Below are 23,207 nucleotides of genomic sequence, written 5' to 3' on the forward strand. Positions count from 1 at the left end.
CATTATGGACAGCGGTATTCAGGGACTGGGAAGTAGGCAGGGTTGCGATGTATGATGAGAAAGTCCCAAATAATCAATAAAAAAATATTATGTTGAAAAAATGCATGTTTGAAACTTAAATAAATAAATAAATAAATTCCCTTGAGCACAGAAAACTGTTTCTTGGGGTTTCCATTTTTCAGTTATTTGTGACTAGTCTTCATTTGTCATCTCAGTGGAAATTTTGTTTATTTTTGTTTTAAATCAATGTTAAACTGAACACTTATTTTAAAATGAAAATCCCTGTGACTCTAAATAGAAAATAAATATAATTTACCATTATTAAAAATTCATCAAAACATACAGATGGTTCCTATAACATGAAATGCTTGTGAATAAACCAATACCATCCCACACACTACTACACACACTACACTATTGGGTAGGCACCTTTGTAGGCAGTTGTTTGGTTTTTTGAGCTGACATTCATATGAAATAAAATGAATGACTTAAAGGAACACTATAGAGGCATCATATATTCAGAATGTTATATAGCCATTCCACCGAAGTTGTTGCAAAAATAAATATAACACCCCCAGATAAGATTTATATCCATGAAGTACTTGCTCCGTATTTCTCATTTTTACCTGCTAGCTATAATTACTAGGGCTATCCTGCACTTGGGCATACATTTGTTTGAGTATTACCTTTCAAAACTAGATGTAGAAATGGTATGTTACTATATCCGTCATAGCTTAGGTCTGTTTAATTTTTTTAAATTTCAGTTATTTACAGAATCATGATGGCTTCAAATAATAATTAAAAAAAACCCCACACATATGTGATTATTGCATTTTGCCATTTTTTATACTATAGAGATTTCTATGTTTCTTTTAATAAAGTAGGGTGTGCAGCATTCATGCAAAGAATGAAGAAATGCATTATTGGGCATGCTGGAATTCTGCATTAGTAATGTACCTGGTCTAGAGGAGGTGGTGGTACCTGTTCTAGTCTTGACTTTAACAACAATATCCATCAAATGATAAGTGTAATACAGCAGATTTTCTTTTTCTAGTAACAATTAAAACAAATAATCTATTCAAATTGTGCTTTCTAATACAGTACAATACACAATACCTGCTAGAAACCTCTGCTCTAATAGGAGTTATCTCCATATATGATATTATCCTCAAAAAAGGATCTTCCATATTAACTGTAAGCTAACAATGTTAACAGTTTATGGACTCAGTCACACATGTGTGTGTGCATGCATACACACACACACACACACACACACACACACACACACACACACACACGGGGGAATGACTAAAGAAAGTTTTCTGACAAATGTGAAGTCTTATCCTTTACTTCCCCAAAGAAAAGTTAAGAGTCTGGTGGGTACTACACAGAAACCAAGCTTAGACAAAGATTAGAGGAAGGACACACATTCATTTAAATGTGTAATACTGTATTTCCGATTAGGTGATGTAGTCATCCTTTCATTTAACAGGATATTTGGGTTCAAATAATAATCACTAATTTAAACTCTACTTTCCATTTCTTTCAATATACAACTAAGCATATCATCCTCTAGAATGTTTTTAGTCTTATGATAAGTATAATTTATTTTTTAATATGCAAACTATCACAAACCCTTTGTATTTACTCTTGTTTTGAAATAAAATTAAGTTTTAACTATGTTTTAAATTCAAATATTCATATATGCATATATTGTGTGTGCATGTGTATAGTATAAAACTTAAAAGCTACATTAAAAAATGAATTTTTCTATGTGAAGACTGTATTGCTATTGATTCACAAAACTGAAGTTTATTCAAAAACACATAAAAACAAATCTATCCACAAGCAAAATATTTTGAAAAATCATTCTATGATAATAAAATGATGAATATAAAACAAATATAAAGATTATATGATAATAAAAGTAAAGTGCCTATCAAAAGCCCCATTAATATCAGACATTTAGCAGATGACAGCTTAGATCCTTTAAGATCGGGTGGTTCTCTTTGGAACTAAACCATAGATACTGAGGCCATAATTACATTGTAATTATCAGATTTGTTTTAGTCTGATTTTCTGCCCTATTTTAGTATCCAGTACATTCAATCCTATCAAATAATTGTATGTGTTTTAATAGGCTATCAGCATCCCTGAAACTTTAAAAATACCTCAAGCCTTTAAAAATAAATGGCTATTAAAATATTAAGCACACAGAAGGAAAACTGTCTATGTATTAAGCACAAATAATATTTATTAATTGAAAAGTCCCTTCATATTTGTGATGGCATTCATTTATTGTCTTTTATAAATCTACCATGTCAACAAGGTAGTTGAGATATACTGAGGTCAAGTGATAGGAATCAGCAAAGCTAGGACTAAGAACCAACTTATATTTTAAAAAACTAACCACAGGACTCTAAGATGGCAGCAACCAGTGCGCACCATTTTGGAAGGGCAGAGGATCCAAAACTCCCAAACTGGTGAAAGGATGGGCAGCTGAAGCCAGAGCATCAACATTGATGCTTCCTGGGCTAGAGGGGACAACCCTTAAGCTGGCAGGAGTTGCAGCAACAGCAGGGAGTGCATAACCCCAGGTACGAGACCTCCTTACACTAATGGTTAAACAGAGGATCCAAATCTGAAAGTAGAAAACTGTACCTCTGAGCTTACCACATATGCATGCTAGTAAGTCCCCAGGCCTCTGCACTTTGCACAAATGCCTATGAGTGTGTGCATCTGCAAGAGAATGCAGACAGAGCACCAAAACATGGGTCCCTCTACACTACCCGACAGACATCAGGTGCCTCCCACCCATACCCCCACTGTAGGCAACATAGAGATCCATGGGACTACCTTCTCAACATTGAAACCCCAGTTCTGTGGGTCTCCCAGTGGAGTTGAGCCAAACAACTCCTATAAACAATTCCTGGAGCCAAGATGGTACAGCCCAGACAGATCTGAGAACTTGGAGCACAATGCCAACACAGGCCTGTGTGCGACTGCACCATTCCAGGATCCTGCACATTCAAGTGTGAACATTCCTGCACAACAATCTGCTTACGATCCTCCCTTACATCCACCCTTCTAGGCAGGCACATGTCCACATACTCCTGCACTTGCACATATGTACCTGTGACCTTCTCCCTTAGCTGAATCTGAAACAACAACACCCACTCTCAATCTGGTGGACCTCTCTTATCTTCCTAAAGAATACTCCAGACTCCAGAGACAGGTGGACCCTGCCTATAGTAACAACACAGCCTACAGACCATCAAATGGTTAGAGGAGAGCATAAGAACACATCCAACAAAAATCAGGATATCAACCCCCCAAATCAATGGATGTTTTAATTCATCAAAAACACAGGAAAATGATCTCAAATCTATGTGTATGCATTTAGTAGAGCCACATAAAGAGGAAATGAGCAAAGTTTTTAAAGAAATACAGGTAAATATAGCCAAACAAATAGAGGCACATAAAGAGGAAACAAACAACAACAAAAAAGATGCATCATGAAAAGACAGAAATCCAATTCAAACAGATGAAGGAAATGGTACAAGACCTGAAAACAGAATTAGAATCAGTAAAGAAAATACAAAAAGAGAAAACCCAGGTGCTAAAAAACTTAGAGAAGAGATTGAAAGCACAAAGATAAGAATCACCAACAGAATACAAGAGATGGAAGAGAGAATCTGAGGCACTATAGATACAATTGCAGAAATTGATACATCCCTCAAAGAAAAAATTAAATCAGAAAAGTTCCAAACACCAAACATCAAAGAAATCAAGGATGCCATGAAAAGACAAAATCTAAGAATAATAGGAAAAGACGAAAAAGATTCCAGCCTCCAAGGTCTAGAAAATACTTTCAATAAAATCATAGAAAAACTTTTTTTCTAAAAAAAAAGTCCATAAACATACAAGAGGCCTACAGAACAGCAAATAGACTAGACCAGAAAAGAAACTCCTCATATAACATAATAGTCAAAACACTAAATCTACAGAACACAGAAAAAATATTAAAAGCAGCAAGGAAAAAAGAACAAGTAACGTGTAAAGGTAAACCTATCAGAATCACACCAGACTTATCAACAGAAACTATGAACGCCAGAAGGATCTGGGCAGATGTTATGCAGACCCTAAGAGACCATAAATGCCAACCCAGACTACTATCCCAGCAAATCTTTCAATCAACATAGATGGAGAAATCAAAATATTCTATGACAAAACTAAATTTAAATAATATTGACACAGCAACCTAGCCCTACGGAAGATACTAGAAGGAAAACCCCAATCTAACACAGGACATAGATAACCTCACAACAAAAAAAATCAAAAGAAAAGAAGCACACGAACACATTATCACCACCAATTCCACAGTAATAGGTACTCACATTAATTGGTCACTATTATATATCAACATCAATGGACTCAACTCTCCAATAAAAAGACACAGAGTAAATGAATCGTTGTGAAAACAAAATATATCATTCTGCTGCATCCAAGAAACACACCTCTGCAACAAAGAAAGGTACTACCTCAGAGTAAAGGGCTGAAAAAAATGTTGTGTTATTTTTCTAAGTAAAAGGACCCAGAAAACAAACTAGAGTATCTATTCTATATCTAATAAAATAGACTTTCAAACAAAATTAATTTTAAAAAAATGAGGAGGAACACTTCATTATTATAAAAAAAAAATCCAGTGGGGAGAGAATCACAATCCTGAACATCTACACACCAAATACAAGAGTACCTGCATTCGTAATGAAACATTATTAAACCTCAAATCACACATTGATCCCAAAAACTTAAAAGTGGGAGACATCAACATTCATCTCTCACCAAGGGACAGATCATCTAGACAGAAGCTAAATAGAGAAATAATGACAGTTGCAGAGGTCCTAAATCAAATGAACCTAATAGATATATACAGAACTTTTCAACCAAACTCAAAATAGTATACCTTCTCAGCACCTCATGGAACCTTCTCCAAAAATTGACCATATAGTCAGGAACAAAGCAAGTCTCAACAGATACAAGAAAATAGAAATAATCCCTTGTATCCTACCAGACCACGATGGCCTAGTAGACCTGAATAACCACAGAAATAACAGAATGCCTACACATGTATTGAAACTAAACGACAATCTATTCAAAGACAGCTGGATCAAGGAGGAAATATAAATAAAAAAAAATAGAGACTTTCTAAAATTCAATGAAAATGGAGACACAAGTTAGCAAAACTTATGGGACACAATGAAAGCAGTGTTAAGAGGAAAATTCATAGCACTAAGTGCCTTCAGCAAGATTGAGACATCTCATACAAGCAACGTAACAAATCACCTAAACATCCCAGAAAAAAAGGAAGCAGACACACCCATGAGGAATAGTTGGTTGGAAATAATCAAACTCAGGCTGAAATCAATAAACAAATAAAACAATTCAAAGAATCAATGAAACCAATAGCTGATTCTTTGATAAAAACAAGATAGAAAGCCTTAGCCAAACTAACTAGAAGGGAGAGAGAAACTATCCAAATTAGCAAAATCAAAAAGAAAAAGTGAAACATGTGGACAGACACTGAGGAAATTCAAAGAATCATTATGTCTTACTACAAAAGCCTATAAGCCACAAATTTTGAAAATCTAATTGAAATGGACACTTTTCCATTTGACAGATGGAATTTGACAGATTCCCTTTACCTGTGTTAAACCAAGATCATGAAAATAGATTAAATAGTCCTATATCTCCAAAGGAAAGTCATCAAAAGTCTCCATCCCCAACCCCCAAAAAAGCCCAGGGCCTGATGGTTTCAGTGCAGAATCCTAGCAGACAAAGAAGAGCAGTTGTTATGTTTTACCATAAGTGATGTTGGAATTACATCACAAAATATAATTTTACATATTAAAAAGGAAAATTTGTACCTTTATCTTTTTAAGAGCTCTTTTTTCTTAAAACATCTGATCTTTTTCAAGTACCTTCAACATTTTATGTTTTTCTTACAAGTTGAATAACAAAATGTTAATATGAATAATTTCCATATTTATATAAGTTCTGTTAAAATAACTATCTTAATAAAAGAGGTTAATTTCTTCCTAGATTCCATAATGTACTTGATTTTGCTTTATTTATAACTGGAAATTGTCTCATAATTTGTATATGTATACATACATACGTAAAAACATACATACACACATACATAGTGTGTCTGTGTGTGCATCCTTTATCCTTAGGTTTTCATGAGTCGAAATTGTGTGCCATTGTGTAGCTTTTCATCATTTTCTAGATTCTGAATGAGTTTTTTTTAATAAAAATAATTATCTTTTGTCAAAGTGATCATATTCCTAACAGGAAAGCCCATAAGATAAAGAAATCAAGTCACTATGTTATCAACTAGGGATCCTAAGATCAGATCATGAGCTTCAACAGACTTCACCTCACGTTACCATTCAGTTACCATGCCAAAAACAACATCATTGAACTTAGAATTGAAATTACAGATTGGTTTCCTTTTATACAATGACATAATTAATAATTAATCAGATTCAATATGAAATTTCAGCCACATTCATACCTTTTATGGTCAATACTGTACTAAAATGTGAAAGTTAAAGTTCTATAATTTTCTAAAGAAAGCCTGAAATTCGGAGAATGCAAAGACTTCTTGGAAAAATATGCAAAAGTTACTGATCATAAAATTTTTAAATGGCAAAATATAACTTCAAACAAAAAAAGTGAATTTCTCACTAAAAGAACAAATTGCATGAGGTCTTAGATTCAATTTCCAATACCACAAAGAAAGAGATAAATGGGAAGGCAAGACTGTAGAAAATATGCATACTACATATAACTCTTTATCCAAAGTAAATGAAAATCCTCTGAAAATTAAAAAAAAATCAAGTAACTAATTTTAATCAGATACAAGACATGAAAATATACATTTAAAAAGTTCTAATAGCTAACAAACACACAAAGAGGCCAAATTATTACAAATGAGAAAATATATAGTGATAACCACAACTAAGAACCACTTTCTAGTCAGAGAAAGTCTAAAGTTAAATATATTATCAATACCAAGAATGGGTGACATACATATGCCCCTACTGTATTTCCCAACAATTCAATTCTTACTATTGTGTCTATTGTGATTTGTATCTTAACTATTGTCCCAACAGTCCCGTTCTAAATGCTCTAAATGCCTGATTGTAGCTACTAGTGAAACGTTAGAATGTAAGACCTAATCAGACAGAGTAGGTCAATTAAGATACACACTTAAAGGGTATATTAGAAACCTGTCCTTCCCTCTCCCTTTGCTTCCTGGTGTTATTAAGGTGACAAAATCTCCAGGTACTATAATGTTTTAACCCACATAAGGCTCAGAGTAACGGAACCAGCAGATCCCAATCTGAAACCTCAAAAACCAAGGTCCAAACTAAACCTTCTTCCTTGTTTGTATGTGTATGATATGGATGCACGTCTAAGTGTCTATACATGTTCATGTGTGTGAATGTGGTTATATACATGCTACAGCACATGAGAAGTCAGAAGAAAAATGAGTCAGTCACTGCCTTCCATCTAGCTTGAGACATCCTCTTTGTTTTATTACTACCTATGCTGGGCTAGCTGCCCTATGACTTTCCAAAATTCACTTGTCTTTGCATCAAATCTCTCTGTAGGAGCACTGAAACTACAGGCACAGGTTTCCACACTCAGATTTATTAGGGGATCTGGATATTTTTTTAATTTATATATTTTTTTATTAATTACAATTTATTCCCTTTGTTTCCCATCTGTAGCACCTTCCCTGATTCCCTCCCAATCCGTCCCTCTTCTCCTTCCATGTGCCTCCCCAAATCCACTGATAGGGAAGGTCCTCCTCCCCTTCCATCTGACACTAGCCTATCAAGTCTCATCAGGACTGGCTGCATTTTCTTCCTCTGTGGCCTGGTTAGGATGCTCCTACCTCAGGGGGAGGTGGTCAAAGAGCCAGCCACTGAATTCATTATCAGAGACAGTCCTTGTTCCCCTTACTAGGAAACCCACTTGGACACTGAGCTGCCATGGGAAACATGTATGCAGGGTTTCTAGGTTATCTCGATGCATGGTCCTTTGTTGGAGTATCAGCCTCAGAAAAGACCCCTGGGCCCAGGTTTTTTGGTTGTGTTGCTCTCTTTGTGGAGCTCCTGTCCCCTCCAGATCTTTCTATTTCCCCCTTCTTTCATAAGATTCCCTGCATTCTGGATATTTGAACTAAGGTCTTCATAGTTGTGTGGCAAGTGTTTCCCAACTGAGCCATTTCCTCTGCTTCTTCTGTAAGTTAATTTTCTCACTTACTTTGCCATGGCAAAAAAAAAAGGACTAACACAATATCCAAAAAAAGTGAGTACATATTCAAAATAAGAAAATTATAGAAGAGAATTAATAATACATTTGCTCATAAGACCAAAATCTTTAATGCAATTTAAGTACCTTATTAACAAATACACAGGATAAATTTTGATATATTTTAAAATGAAATATTTAATAAAAAAGGTAAATGCAGCAAGGACTTCACCTTCCTTCTATGTCTTCCTCTGTCTTTTCTTTTTTCTTTTTTCTTTATTTTTGTTGGATTTTTTCCCTTTTATTGAAAATACTTTTTTTTCCTCACATATATCCTGATTATAGCTTCTCCTTTCCTTATTCCTCCCAGTTTCTCCCCACCTCCCCTCCCATCTTCATCCAACCCATGCTGTCTCTTCATTATAAAGCAGGAATAACAATAAAAATAAAATATAATAAGATAAAACCAAAAACTAATACATCAATGTAGAACAAATTAGAAGGAAAAGAGCCTAAGAAATGGCACATAAAACAGATAACAAAAACAGAGACCCATTTATTCACAGACTCAAGAATCCAATAAAAATACTAAACTGGAAGTCATAATACATACAGAGGACCTGTACAGTAAATATATAAGACTTTTTTAAAAAAAAATGAAAAAGCCCTGACAAGACATTATGAAACAAGGAACCCCCAAAGATGCCATTGAGTTTCTTTTGGCCATCTACTACTAGACACACAGCCTACCCTTAAAAGTAGTTTCTCTCCCTAGTGAGAATCCCTTGGAGAAAATTAATGTTTCATTTGCAAGTGGTTATCAATTGGAAATTGTTTCTGGGTCAGGGATGTGGGTATGCATTGTCCACGTCTCCTTTCAGCTCTTGGACTGCATGTGGTACAGACCCATAGTAAGAAGTCCTGTGCATGCTGCCTTAGTCTCATATGAGTTCATATGAGCTTTGTTCATGTTGATTTAGAGGGCCTTCTTTTCTTGGTGTCCTCCATCCACTCTGGCTCTTACACTCTTTCTGCTCCCTCTTCCATAGGGTTCTCTGAGCCCTGAGGAGAGGATATGATGGAGATATCCCATTTAGGGTTGAATGTTCCAAGGTCTCACTTTCTGCATAATGACTGTCTAGGATCTTTATATTCATTCCCATTGCTTCTCTGATAATGGCTTAGCAAGTTACTGATTTTTGAGTAAAGCAAAATGTCATTAGAAGTGATTTTATTGCTCTATATTTGTTGTTTTGTTTTGTGTGTGTTTGGTTGGTTGATTTGTTGGTTGTTGTTGTTTTTTTGGGAGGCAGTGTCAGGGACAACATGGTTGTGGAAGCAGCTGCTTGACACAGTTCCAGCTGCTGGAGCACTGTTGCCCTGGAGAAAACATCTCTGGATTAACAGTTCACAAATGGCGTTGTTTTTCTTTTATGTCTACCTGCTTTGTTTCTTACTGTGACTCCACATTTTTCCTCTAATTCAACCCTAGTTAATGCAACTGATAAGATTTTTAGGAAGATTGGGGGAGAAGGAAATGGCTCAGAGACAACCACACTGCAGGAAGTATTCCTCCTGGCTGTAAAGGCAATGAACCCTGAATTATCTGAACGAGAGGTTGAATCCATGGAGGCCTTTTGTGCTAATTGTTCCTGAAAAACTTTAGTTAGCTCATGGATATCAAACAATATCAATAATTATTTGAATTTCCACACTCAGCCCCCAGATTACTGCAGCCAAAAGGAATTAGACCCTAGAGAAGCTACTGGACTCATACTAACTTCCTTTTCTAGAAAAACATGGTCACATGGACATGACTCCTTGGGATAGGATAGGGAGAATACAAGATCTTTGTATAGTTTATGAGGAAGGAGTTAGAGACCCTCTGAAAGATCATTCCTATTACAAAAGATATTTAGAAAGAACTTGCTCAGCAACAAACAGGAGCTGAGAATTAAGAACAGGCCTGTTTGTTTAGTGACTCTTTGTTCTTATGCCACCTAATGTAACCACAAGATTTGCCCAGATGACCAATGATGTAGAGGTTTGTCTGAGAAAAGTACTGAGTTAATGATTAAATATGCTTACTTGCAATGTAATCACTGTGCCATGTATGTAGAGTACAAATTGCTATATTCTGTTCTGTGAGTTCTTGGGTACAATCACTGTACCATGTATGTAGCATATATCTTGTTATATTCTGTTGTTCTCATTTGCGGGTTTGGGGGAAAAGCCAATATTCTGGCGAAAGACAAAAAGGTTTTGATCATGTATAAATGTATAATGAAATGATTTAGCAATGAAAGACTGGGATTGATTCTTTGCTCGAAGTAGAGATGAGAGAGAGCAGAAGAAAGAACATGAGTAGACACCAGAGAGACTGCCTCCCAAGAACAGTCTTTTGAAATGAGCCATCCATCAGCTTGTGTATGCCCCTGTGTGTGAAGTGATTTTTCTCTCATGCAGATACATTTCTCCCAATCTCAAGACCCACAATTTGCTGAAGCTAGTCCCTGACAGTGTTGGTTTTGGGGTTTTAAAACAGTAATATTTGGTTTTACCCCAGGTCTCTGGACTATCTACTCTAAGGTTCTTGGTCATCCAAGCAGTATTGGGTTTGGATTCCACCTAGTAGTGAGGGTCTTCAGTAAAATCAAATATTGGCTAGTTACTCACACAAGCTTTGTGTAACCACTGGCCTAGCATATCTTGTAAGCAGGACACCATTATAGATTAAAGAATTACTGCTGGGTTGGTGTTTGTGTTTCTCCTTTGGTAGCATGCAGAGTATATTCCTTTACCAAAGATGCTAGAATGTAGGGGTAAAGGTTCTGTGTAGGCACCAGCTTGACTCTCCATGTAAAATGTATTCTATAGTGTTACCCTCAGCAATAGGGCATTGCTGTTGGTTTATGCAGATAATGCTTTTAAACCTAAAATTTTAAATCATGATCTCCACTGACTTTATGCCAGCTGATCACATTTTATATCCATTGTGTTTTCTAGATTTGTTCTCTATTTTTTTTATTAGCTTAGCACGCAGTCACTAACACTTTATCTGATTACTCAGTTAGTCTCTTATTTACTTATTTAAAAATAATTCTGACTTTTAGCTAGGTATAGAATAAGTATTTACTGAGTTTCTTCTATGTTAAGTATATAAAATAGGAGACAGATTATATAATTTATAAATTAAATTGTTTCCATAAATACCGGTTGCGGAGTATTGCAGAAATCAGTTCTCCTCTGTACAGATGATCCATTGCTTCTTAGAGGTGAATAGACCTATTCAGGAGAAAAAGAAACCAAAAATCATTACCAAGACTTTCATAATGGTGTTGTTTTTAAAAAAATATGAAAATTTTATGATATAAAACTATGCACCTAGTGTCTATGACACATCTTGTGAAAATTACAAAATTGAATAATTTTAAAACAGAATATACTAGAAACCCTGTAGAGGGTTTTTAATCCAGCAACATGACTACTCTGGCTGGAATACAAACATGCCCTTAGTACACACTTTTAGTCTCAAACAACAAAGGATTTAATTTGTAGAAGAAAGCACAGATGTTTGAAAGTGATGTCTGAGTTCAACGAGGTAGTGCATGCCTGTAATCCCAGCACTCAGGGAGGTAGAGGCAGGTGGATCTCTATTATGATTTCAAGGCCAGCCTGGTCTACAAAAGGAGTTCAGGACAGCCAAGGATACACAGAGAATCTCTGTCTTGAAAAACCAATGATAATAATAACAATATCAACAACAATACCAACAATAATAATAGTAATGTCTAGTTGAGAAGCATACAAAGTGACAAATCATAGAAAGATCTGACAAAATAAGATGAGCCCAACTCTCATGGGAAGAAAGAGGAAAGAGAGGTCACACAGAGAGAACAGCACACAGAGAGAAAGGATAAGATTTGGCTGAGACAGGTTGCAGAGAAAGAACAAGTTGAACACAGGTGAAGGAGGCAGAATTAGCCAGAGAATGAGAAAGAGCCAGAAGATTAAAACAGATTGCCAAAGTTAGTATGATATCAAACAGAGCTACTCAGTTAGAAGTCAAGAGAAGCTAGTTTGAATCAGTTAGCTGGGAGAAGAGTTTGAGCCAGAACAGCTGAATTGAACCAGCCAGCAAAAGATCTAAAAGAGCAAGAAAGGGTGAGTTTATTAAGCATAAGTCTCTGAGGCTGAAAACATTGTAGGCCTAGTTAGATTGAAATATGCTAGAAGCTTCTGGTACTAGGTCTAGGTTAGCAGACAATAATTACATCAGGTGAATAAAATATACTTTTATAAACCCCGGTGGTGAAACATTAAATAATATTGATAATTTCATGTGAAGTCATTAGCTAAGAATTATCTATAGACAGTCAACCACTTGTAGAATAATTTATGTAAAATATAATCATTAGGCTTAAGGAGTCCATGGGAAGTTAGGTAACACAAAAGAAATGAAAAATACATTGCTAGGGCAAACATTTGCTATACAACAGACAACATACATTCCTATATTAGCATGGGGGCTGGGAGTGTGAGAAACCCACCAAGCTTTTAGAAGAGGTTTCAGGAAATCCAGGCTAGAAATTTATAACATGTTGAAATCTTAGGCATGAAACACTAGGTAGCAATTTTGTTTTTCTTGAAATGAATGGAATTGGTTTCATGGCTGTTGTTTTTTTAAGTGTTTGCTTTAGTAAACTGAAATGCACCCAAGTCTGTTGCTTTGTAATAATGTCAATTAAAAAGGTTAAGAATATATTTATTCTATTTACTTTGAGTATATTTGGAAACAAAATTCATATTTTACTGTTATGTTCCTTGATAATAAGGTCAACTTATCACATTAGAAGGATGATGTGTTACATGCCTCTTTGTTTGTTTGTAAAAGTGTCTGCTATGCAGCTTAACAGACAAGATAATTAACTAAGTAGTGAGAGATAGACTTTTCATCTGTTCCCAGCCAGATGAAAAGGATTAATTTTATTTTATTTTTTATTTATTTTTTTACATTTTTCCATTGTTTATTATTATTAGTTACATTTTATTAACTCTGTATCCCAGTTGTATCCCCCTCCCTTATTCCCTCCCAATCCCACCCTCCCTCCCTCAGCTTCTTCCTTCCCCTTTCCAAGTCCATAGATTGGGGAGGACCTCTTCCCCTTTCGTCTGGCCCTGTTTTTAAAAACAGGAGAAAGGGAAGAATATATTTTGCTTAGACATTTTTAAAATAAATTTCAAAAAGTAAACATATCAAAAGACTATATAGTATGTATGTTTTTTTCACATCATATTTTCTGCTTATAATCACATTGGTACAAGTAATCAGGGACCTTTAATGAAATTAAAATTTTAAAGTATCTGAAAAATAAAATGACTGCAGATTTATCCTTTCTTTTAAAAGCTTCAAATGGTGAGAGAATTTTGAGATGTTATAAGGTTTGTATTTTATTTAAGCTATATGAGTTGTTTTTAATGGAGATAGGATAAAGCATTAAAAAAAATTAATGTATCTGGATTGCTACTAGGAAAGCAAATTAAATGAGCAATAGAACCTGTTTTAGTATGATTATGCTATATTATATTTCTAATATCAACTTATAAGTGAGTATATACCATGAATGGAATTGGTTTCATGGCTGTTGTTTTTTTAAGTGTTTGCTTTAGTAAACTGAAATGCACCCAAGTCTGTTGCTTTGTAATAATGTCAATTAAAAAGGTTCTGCTTCTGGGATACCTCACTCAGGATGATCTTTTCTATTTCCCACCATTTGCCTACAAATTTCATGATTTCCTTGTTTTTAATTGCTGAGTAGTATTCCATTGTGAAATGTACCACAATTTCTGTAACTATTCCTCAATTGAGGGATATATAGATTGTTTCCAGGTTCTGGCTATTATGAATAAAGCTGCTACGAACATGGTTGAGCAAATGTCTTTGTTTTATACTTGAGCTTCTTTTGGACATATGCTTAGGAGTGGTATAGCTGGATTTTGAGGTAGCACTACTCCTAACTGTCTAAGAAAGCATCAGAATAAGAGGATCCTAGGTAAGATGCTCAATCCTTATTCAGAAAGGCAAATAGGATGGATATCAGAAGAGGGAGAAAACAGGGAATGGGACAGGAGATTACCACAGAGGGCCTCTAAAAGATTTTACACAGCAGGGTATCACAGCAGATGCTGAGACTCATAGGCAAACTTTAGGCAGAGTGCAGGGAATGTTATGAAGAAGGGGAAGATAGAAAGACCCTCCAGGTCTTTCTATCTTCAACAGGAATTCAACAAGGAGAGCAATGGAAGCAAAAAATCTGGGCCCAGGAGTCTTTCCGGAGACTTATACTCGAACCAAGGACCATGCATGGAGATAACCTAGAACCCTTGCACAGATGTAGCCCATGGCAGCTCAGTGTCAAAATGGGTTCCCTACTAAGGGGAAGAGGGGCTGTCTCTGACATGAACTCGGTGGCTGGCTCTTTGATCACCTCCTCCTGAGGGGTGAGCAGCCTTACCAGGCCACAGAGGAAGACAATGCAGCCAGTCCTGATGAGACCTGATAGGCTAGTGTCAGTTGGAAGGGGAGGAGGACCTCCCCTATCAGTGGACTTGGGGAGGGGCATGGGAGGAGAAGAGGGAGGGAAGGTCAGATGGGGAAGGATGAGGGAGGGGATTATAGGTGGGATACAAAGTGAATAAACTATAATTATTTAAAAAATTAAAAAAATAAATAGAACATGTTTTACTAATTTAATTATTCATAAAGTATAATGTCCTGAAGCTACATGTGTAAACATATTTATAACACTTGGATGTGTCCTCACTCTGAAAGCATTGTGTTAGAAAACTTCACTCCTCATGTGGCAGTGCTAGGAAGTTTTAAGGCAACACCCTTATTAGTGAGAATTTTTTGGTGTGAATTCTTTATAAACTGATGTGCTTCACTTGTTTATCTGTTTTTTTTTTGGGGGGGGCGGTGTTGTTGCAGGAAAAGCGCATGATACTGTATGCATGAAGTGGTCAGAGGTCAACTTGTGAGAGTCAGTAGTCAGTGCTTTCCTACCCTGTAGTACCCATGATTGAAGTCAGGGCATCCAACTTGGCAACAAGCACCTTTATCTGCTGTGCCATCTCACTAGCCTTCGGCCTGTTTTTATATGCATATACTCACTCTTACTTTCTCTCCCTTTTCCTTTTTGTCATTGTGGTAGGTTGAATAGGAATGCCCCACCGAGTGCCAAATTGTTTGAATGTTTGGCCCATAGGGAGTGGCACTATTAGGAGGTGTGTCCTTGTTAGAAGAAATGTGTCACTGTGGGGATGGGCTTTGAGGTCTCTTATGCTGAAGCTATGCCCAGTGTGGCACACAGTCTCCTTCTGCTACCTGCAGATCAAAATGTAGAACTCTCAGCTCTTCCAGTACCATGCTTCCTGCCACGAAGATAATGGACTAAATCCCTGGAAATGTAAGCCAGCCCCAATTAAATGTTTTCCTTTATGAGAGTTGCTATGTTCATGGTGTCTCTTTCTAGCAATAAAACTTGTAGGGGTCAGGAGCTCCACAAGGAGACCAACAAAACCAAAAAATCTAGGCCCAGCAGTGCCTGCAGAGACTGATGCTCCAACTGAGGACCATGCATGAAGAGGAGCTAGACCCTTTGCTCAGATGTAGCCTACAGGCAGCTTAGTCGCCATGGAGGTTCCCTAGAAAGAAGAGCAGGGGCCTGTCTCTGACATGGACTCAGTGGCTGGCTCTTTGATCATCTCTCCCTGGGGTGGAAGCCTTGCCAGACCACAGAGGAAGAGGATGCATCTTGATGAGACTTGATAGGCTAGGGTCAGATAGTAGGGAAGGAGGACCTCCCCTATAACTGGATTAAGGGAGAAGAGGAAGGAGTGTGGGACCAGGAGGAGATGAGGGAAAGGCCTACAGACAAGACACAGAGTAAATAAATTGTAATAAGTAATAAATAAAAAGAAAAAATTAGAACCCTTAACTAAAACAATCACTTCCACAGGATGATAAAGCAAGAAGTCCCCAGCACCTTGATTTTGGATGTCTACTCTACAGAATAGTGAGGGATAATTTTATTTTCTGTATGAATTACCCATCTTAGGGATTTTGTTACAATAGCACAAAGTGTGTGATTTAGAAAACAATATGACGATAAGCCATCAAAAGTAAATGCTGACATCATACCACAAAGGCAGACAGTTCCAGAATCACAAAAGAGTGAAATGTACTGAGGAATTACAGACAAAACAGATCTGGTTAAGCAGCAGGACAAGTGGATCTCCATACTATAAATCAGAAAAAAAGAGGCTAGTTCATTTGCTAAGCTAGACAAAGGTGCTAAGTCCAACCAGAGCCCTTTCTTAAAAAAAAGAAAAAACAATTAACACAGCCAATGTCAATCAAGGAAGAAACACACAGCACCAGTAGACATCACAACTCACTTGGATGATAGTCTTAGTGACTTTTCCCTACTTGGCTTGGTATGTATACCAGGGTCACATAACACATTATACAGATTGCAATCAAGATGTGTGTAAATGTAGGCCCTTGAAACAGTGTGATAAAGTCCTCCTTCAACAAACACTCCTGCTTCACATAGCAACACCTCTAGTATATACAGATTGCAGTCTGTGGTTGTCCACTAAAATTCAAGAGTAGACTCTTTCATTTCCTGAAGAGCAGGGCTTAGCATGAAGCATATGGAACTAGAGCCACTTATCATAAAACTTTTAATAAATAACCCATATTTTAAATCTCATGATACATTCTTTCCTCTCACAGACAAAGAGCCTCCAAGGTTTCAGATACTAGGATTTCCACAGGAAGAATTAATTCATTTTTCTCATAAGAAGAATAAGGGGGTAAATTTAGGTTATAACTTACTTTGTTCAAAGCAAGTAGTTTTAACCACCTCTATGTTTCTACTGTGTTCTCCCTAAGTTGATTTTTTCGTTTTTTTTTTTCTAATTGAATGGTGTAAGGAAGGAAGGGAAAGGAAATAAACACAAGCAATCAAATTCACATTGGATTTAACTAAAGCCAAGTTTGAAAATCATAGAATTAAATATGTATATTTTTATATAAAATGTATATATTTATAGTATAAAATAAACATGGATCAAACAATTATGTACATATATAAACAACACCTGGCACAATATTGGGTAGAGGGTAGATTTAGAAAAAGACAGACTAGATAAGATGCCACTTCCATAGATAAAGCATGAGATACTAGCTCTGTGAATAGTCAGAGAGATCAAGGTTTTTGTTACTGGAAGAATACTGACAGGTATTGTCAGAAAAAGATGATATCTCAAAGTCTATTTATATGACAGAGAAACGCTAATATCACATTACAAAGGATAGAGAAGAGGGAAAAATGACGAATCAATGAAAACAGCACTGATACTGATGTAATTATCTAATGTAAGCACACCCAAACAATCATGTGGTTGGGAAAATGATGAGATTGAAATTATTAAAGATTCTGTTTTCCTTATAAAGGCCAAATAACAAGAAGCATGAAGACAGGCTAGTGAGGGAAAAGAGAAAAAATAGACAGGAGAGAAACTATGGGAATTAAATATAAAAGTTGAAGAAAAGTGATTTAGTATTATTCAATATTTTCAAGTTTTGCTGAAAAAAACAATGTAGGGTTATTTGTTTTGACAATGACAAAATGAGTTATGCTTTTTGCAAAATATTATTCACAGAATCAGTATGAGAGAAAAATGTTACTTTGGTTAAAAAAATAAGGTGCATATGAACATATTCAAGAGAATTATGTAAGGACTATTTCCACATATTAACATAGAAAAATGTGATCAAGAAAAATTAAGGCCCATTCTATGAGACAGAGCCCATGTCTGACACTGCTTGGGTAGTCAAGAATCTAAGACTAGATAAGCCATGGGCCTAGGAGAAAATGATATACTATTCTGCTAAAGGAACAACAATAAAAGGACTCCTAATGATATTTTGCTATGCTTATACAATAGTGCCTCATTCAGTCATTATCAGAAAAGCTTCATCTTGTAGTTGATGGGAACCGATAATTGACAACAGAAGATCTTGATAAGAGTTTGACATTGGAGAAAAAGAAGCATGAAGAATTTAAGAGCCCAAGGATGGAGAGGAGTGAGATGCAACAATGTTTTGGACATGGTAGAGCTGTGAACTCATAAAAGTTGTTTTTACCTGTACAAAAGCAGCATATGATTGAGCTCTTTGACAATTTTTCATGGATGTGGAAAGGGTCCATTATGCACTATCCTTCCCAAAGAGCTATTTATAGTTAATGGTTGCTGGAAGTTGGGATCGACACATTCATCAGTAGTATAGCCACTGCTAAGTTATCTATTTTCCAGCAAATAGCTCCCAACTCATTCTTATAGAAGAAAGCCTAATTAAACTCAGTGGGTCAAAAAAACACATGTGAAAGTAAGAGGAGTAGTTAAGAACAGATGTGTCAAGAATGGGGATAAGACAAAATAATGAAGACTGCATTTTATAAAAACAAACTAGTTTTGTGAGCCTTAAAAAAAGTGGTCTGTTTAGAATGGCACAAAATCTGATTAGCGTTCGTTCAAAATTAACTTAGGGAAGGGAGACTTCTGTGACAAATATAGCCTTTTCAGCCCAGCCGCATCTCCCACAGTCTTCTCCATTTGTCTAGCCCTGTGAGTCTCCCTGACCCTCTCTATCCATACCTTCTTCTCAAACCACCAGATTTGTCTCTCAGGTCCTACATGAAGTGCCTATTTCTAGTTCTCTCTTTCTCTGCCTGTGATACAACCAGTCTCAATGACTCTGCTAAGGACTGCATTGCCTTCCCACCCACGCCCTCCACATATGTACAACCCACAGGCCCCTCCCAAGCTGAGTCCAACATTTCTGCCAAGTCAGATCTACTTCCACGTTCCAGGCTTGAACCAGAAGACATATTCTTTAGGCTACCCCAGACCCCTCTGTAAATATGACTACATTCCACCCAAGCCATCTCTGATCTCTAGGCCCATACTCTTTTCTGCCCAAACCTGCTCTGTCCATATCAAACTTAGAAACAACAAAAGAAGTCCAAGTGCTCACATCTCATTGCAAAAAATATCAAAAATATAAAATATTAAGACAGTGTTTCCCCTCCCAAACATACCAGGCCTGAAGAAGTATCTTCAATGGAAATAGCTAGATGAAATCCAGGATATGTGTTTTAAAAGAACAATTATAAACTTCATTATTTTAAAATTCATTGAATTTAAAGAAGACACAAAGAAACAGCTCAGTTAAATACAGAGAAAGATATTAAGGAGAATAAACACCTGAGTGATGCCAAAGAAAACACAAATATAAGGCTGAAAGAATGATAAAGATAATGAAAGATTTGAAAATGGAATTCAATAAAGGGGTAGAAGCTTTGAAATGACAAGGACTCAAGCTAAAATAAAGATGGAATTGAAATCCCAATAACCCAACTAGAAAACTCAAAGCAAAGACTTACAAGTAGAATAAATGGAGCAGAAGATAGAATATCAGAACCTAAATATTAAGTAGAAGATTTAGAACAAAAAAGGTAGGTCCTCTGCATATATGTTATGATTGTTAGTTTAGTGTTTTGTGTCACTCCTAACAGTGGGAATGGGGTGTCTCTCACTTTTCTACCCAGGAATAGGCCACACCAGTCAGAAGAGGTAGGTGACCTGTCTACTGAGGAACTGCTCCGCTCCCTAGATCTTAGATTTCCTAAAGACCCATTCCACCACCTACCGTACTGCACCCCTTGCCCCTGCCCCCAACTCCTGCTGATTTCCATTGCCCAGGTACAGGCCACACCAATAAAAAGAACTGGTGCGGCTACTACAGTTTGAGGAACAGGTGCAGTCCAAGCAAGACGGAAAAACAGGTAGGTGAACTCAGACAGAGACTCCATGCTGGACCAGATACCACACCAGCTACCAGAACCACATATAAGTGGCCCACTATTAGACTTTCTCCATTCACTCAGTGCCCCAATTCCCACTTTTCTCTTCATCACCTTATCCAAACCCCCAACTAGGGCAGAGACTCCCTGCTGTACCAAAGGCTAAGCTAGCCACCAGAAGTCCAGCCCCCAACTTGGACACAAATCCCTACTGGATCAGAGGTCAGGCCAGTAGCCAGAAATCCAAGCCACAAAGACCAGAAGAGCAAAGAGGAAACAGAAACCAAGGAACAAAATACCCACTGAACATAAACACAGAAATCAGTACCTAAACCTATAGTCATCTCAAACCTAGATGAATAAACACCTGCATAAGAACATACTTTACAATAGCTAGGGCAATATGGCATCACCAGAGCCCAGCTATCCCACAGTACAGTGAGACCTGAATATTTCAACACATTTGAAGCACAAGAAAAACAACCTGAAAACAAGCTTTACAAAGATGATAACATTGCTTAAGATAGAGATGAACAAAAATCCCTTAAAAAAAATAGAGGAAAAACAAACAAAAAAAATCGAAGGAAATCAGTAAATCCCTTAAAGAATGCCAAAAAGAAAACAATCAGGTGAAGGAAATTGTTTAAGACCTGAAAATGAAAATAGAAGCAAGAAAAAAAAAAAACTGAAGAAATTCTGAAAATGCAAAATCTTGTTAACCAAACATGAACTACAGAAGCAAGCATCACCAACAGAATACAAGAGATAGAAAAGAGAATCTCAGGTATTTAAGATACAATAAAAGAAATTGATTCATTGGTCAAAGAAAATGTTAATTATAAAAAATCCTGAACACAGAACACCCAGTAAATATGAGACACTATGAAAATACCAAACCTAAGAATAATAGGAATAGAATACCAACTCAAAGAGCCACAAAATATATTTAACCAAATCACAAAAGAAAATTTTCCTAACATAAAGGAGATGATGATAAAGGTAGAAGAAACTTACAGAACACTGAGTAGATTGTACCAAAAAAGAAACTAACCTTTCTACATAATAATCAAGACACTAAACATACAGAACAAAGAAAGAATATTGAGAGCTTCAAGGTCAAGTAACATATCAAAGCAGACAGACTTCTCAAGACAGACTCTAAAAACCAGAAGGGCCTGGACAGATGCCTTGCAGACTCTAAGACACCACAGATGCCAATCTAGACGACTATAACCAGTAGATGTTTTCTCCATAGATGGAGAAAACAAGATATTTCATGGCAAACTCAAATTTAAACAATATTTATACACAAATCTAGACCTACAGAAGGCACTACAAGGAAAACTCTAACCCAAAGAGGTTAACTACACCCTACATTATACAGGAAATAAATATTCTCATACAACAAAACCCAAAGAAGGGAAACAGGTGCTACCACCACAACTACCATAACATAACAGGAATTAGCAATCATTGGTCATTAATATCTCTCAATACTGATGGGCTCAATTCCCTAAGATAAAGATACAACCTAGGAGAATGGATACAAAAACAAGACCTATCCTTCCGCTGCATACAAGATAGACATTACCTCAGAGTAATGTGGAACAAGGGAAGTGCTCTTCCACTGTTGGTAGGAGTACAAACTTGTACAGCCACTTTGGAAATAATAATATAGTGGTTCCTCAGAAAATTGGGACTAGATTTACCACAAGACCCAGCTATAACACTCCTGGGCATATACCCCAAAGATGCTCCACCATAACAAAAGGACAGTTTCTCAACTGTGTTCATATCAGTTTTATTCATAAGATCAAGAAACTACAAACAACCTAGGTGTCTCTCAACTGAAGAATAAATTAGGAAAATGTTGCGCATTTATACAATGGAGTATTACTCAGCTGTTAAAAACAATGACATCATGAAATTTGCAGGAAAATGGATAGAATTAAAAAAGACCTGAGTAAGGAAACCGAGACCCAGAAAGATAAATATGATATGTATGACCTTATACGTGGATATTAGCTATAAAGTAAAAGAAATTCATGCTACAATTCACATAACAAGGAGGGTTTAAAGGGGGACACAAGGATCTCCTTGGGAAGAAGAAATAGAATACATTTCCCAGGTGGACTGGAGGTAGGCAGTGCTGAGAATATGTATGCACCTATATATACATATGTATATATGCAAGTAATAAATTAATTTAAAAACAGTCCGTAAATTTGAAAGAGTCAAGAAAAGGTGTATGAGAGAGCTTGGAAGTGGGGAAGGAAAGGGAGAAATGATGTAAGTGTATTATAATCTCAAAAGTAAAAGGAATATTTTATAAAGTTTTTTGAGATTTATTTATTACTTATACAGAATTTTACCTGAACACCAGAAAAGGGCACCAGATCTCACTATAGATGGTGATAAGCCACCATATGGTTGCCGGATATTGAACCCAGGACCTTTGAAAAAACAGCCAGCGTTCTTAGCCTCTCAGTCATCTCTCCAGCACCAAATAGGAATATTTTAAGGTAATTTTAAAACATTAACAGGGATTGAATTGAGGAGATGGATCATCAGGTTAAAGTATTAACTGCTCAAATCCGATGATACGTGTTAAAAGCCATATGAAAAATCCAAAAGTTCCCATGACAAGATGGGTATTGAAGACAGGACAAGCATCTAGAAACAAGAGAAACTCAGCCTAAAGAAAAGGAGGTAGAGAACTATTCTGGAAAGATGACCTCTGAACACTGCAATCATATACATATATCACATTGATATACATAAATCACATATAATAAATAAATAATTTAAACATCAAAAATAAATATTATAAAATACAAAAATTAATAAAAATGTAGACATGATCACTGCCTCAAAGTAGGAACAATGCATATGAACAGGTAACATATGATGACTCTGCCTCTAAACTTAAAACAAAAGAAAGAAACAAAA

At 36.3% G+C, this 23,207-nt stretch overlaps 1 protein-coding gene across 4 annotated transcripts in view; it reads right to left on the minus strand.

Moving 5' to 3' along the window:
* Positions 1 to 23,207, minus strand: part of Klhl13 (kelch like family member 13) — a 227,320-nt gene that overhangs the window by 114,890 nt on the left and 89,223 nt on the right. For all 4 annotated transcript variants that reach the window (XM_060374381.1, XM_060374375.1, XM_060374382.1 and 1 more), the window contains one exon: positions 11,539 to 11,610. In XM_060374381.1, coding sequence (XP_060230364.1) covers positions 11,539 to 11,588 — 50 coding nt within the window. In that variant the 5' untranslated portion in view covers positions 11,589 to 11,610. The remainder of the gene's footprint in view (positions 1 to 11,538; positions 11,611 to 23,207) is intronic.

Source organism: Meriones unguiculatus, chromosome X (assembly GCF_030254825.1).
Source record: "Meriones unguiculatus strain TT.TT164.6M chromosome X, Bangor_MerUng_6.1, whole genome shotgun sequence".
NCBI classification, from domain to species: domain Eukaryota; kingdom Metazoa; phylum Chordata; class Mammalia; order Rodentia; family Muridae; genus Meriones; species Meriones unguiculatus.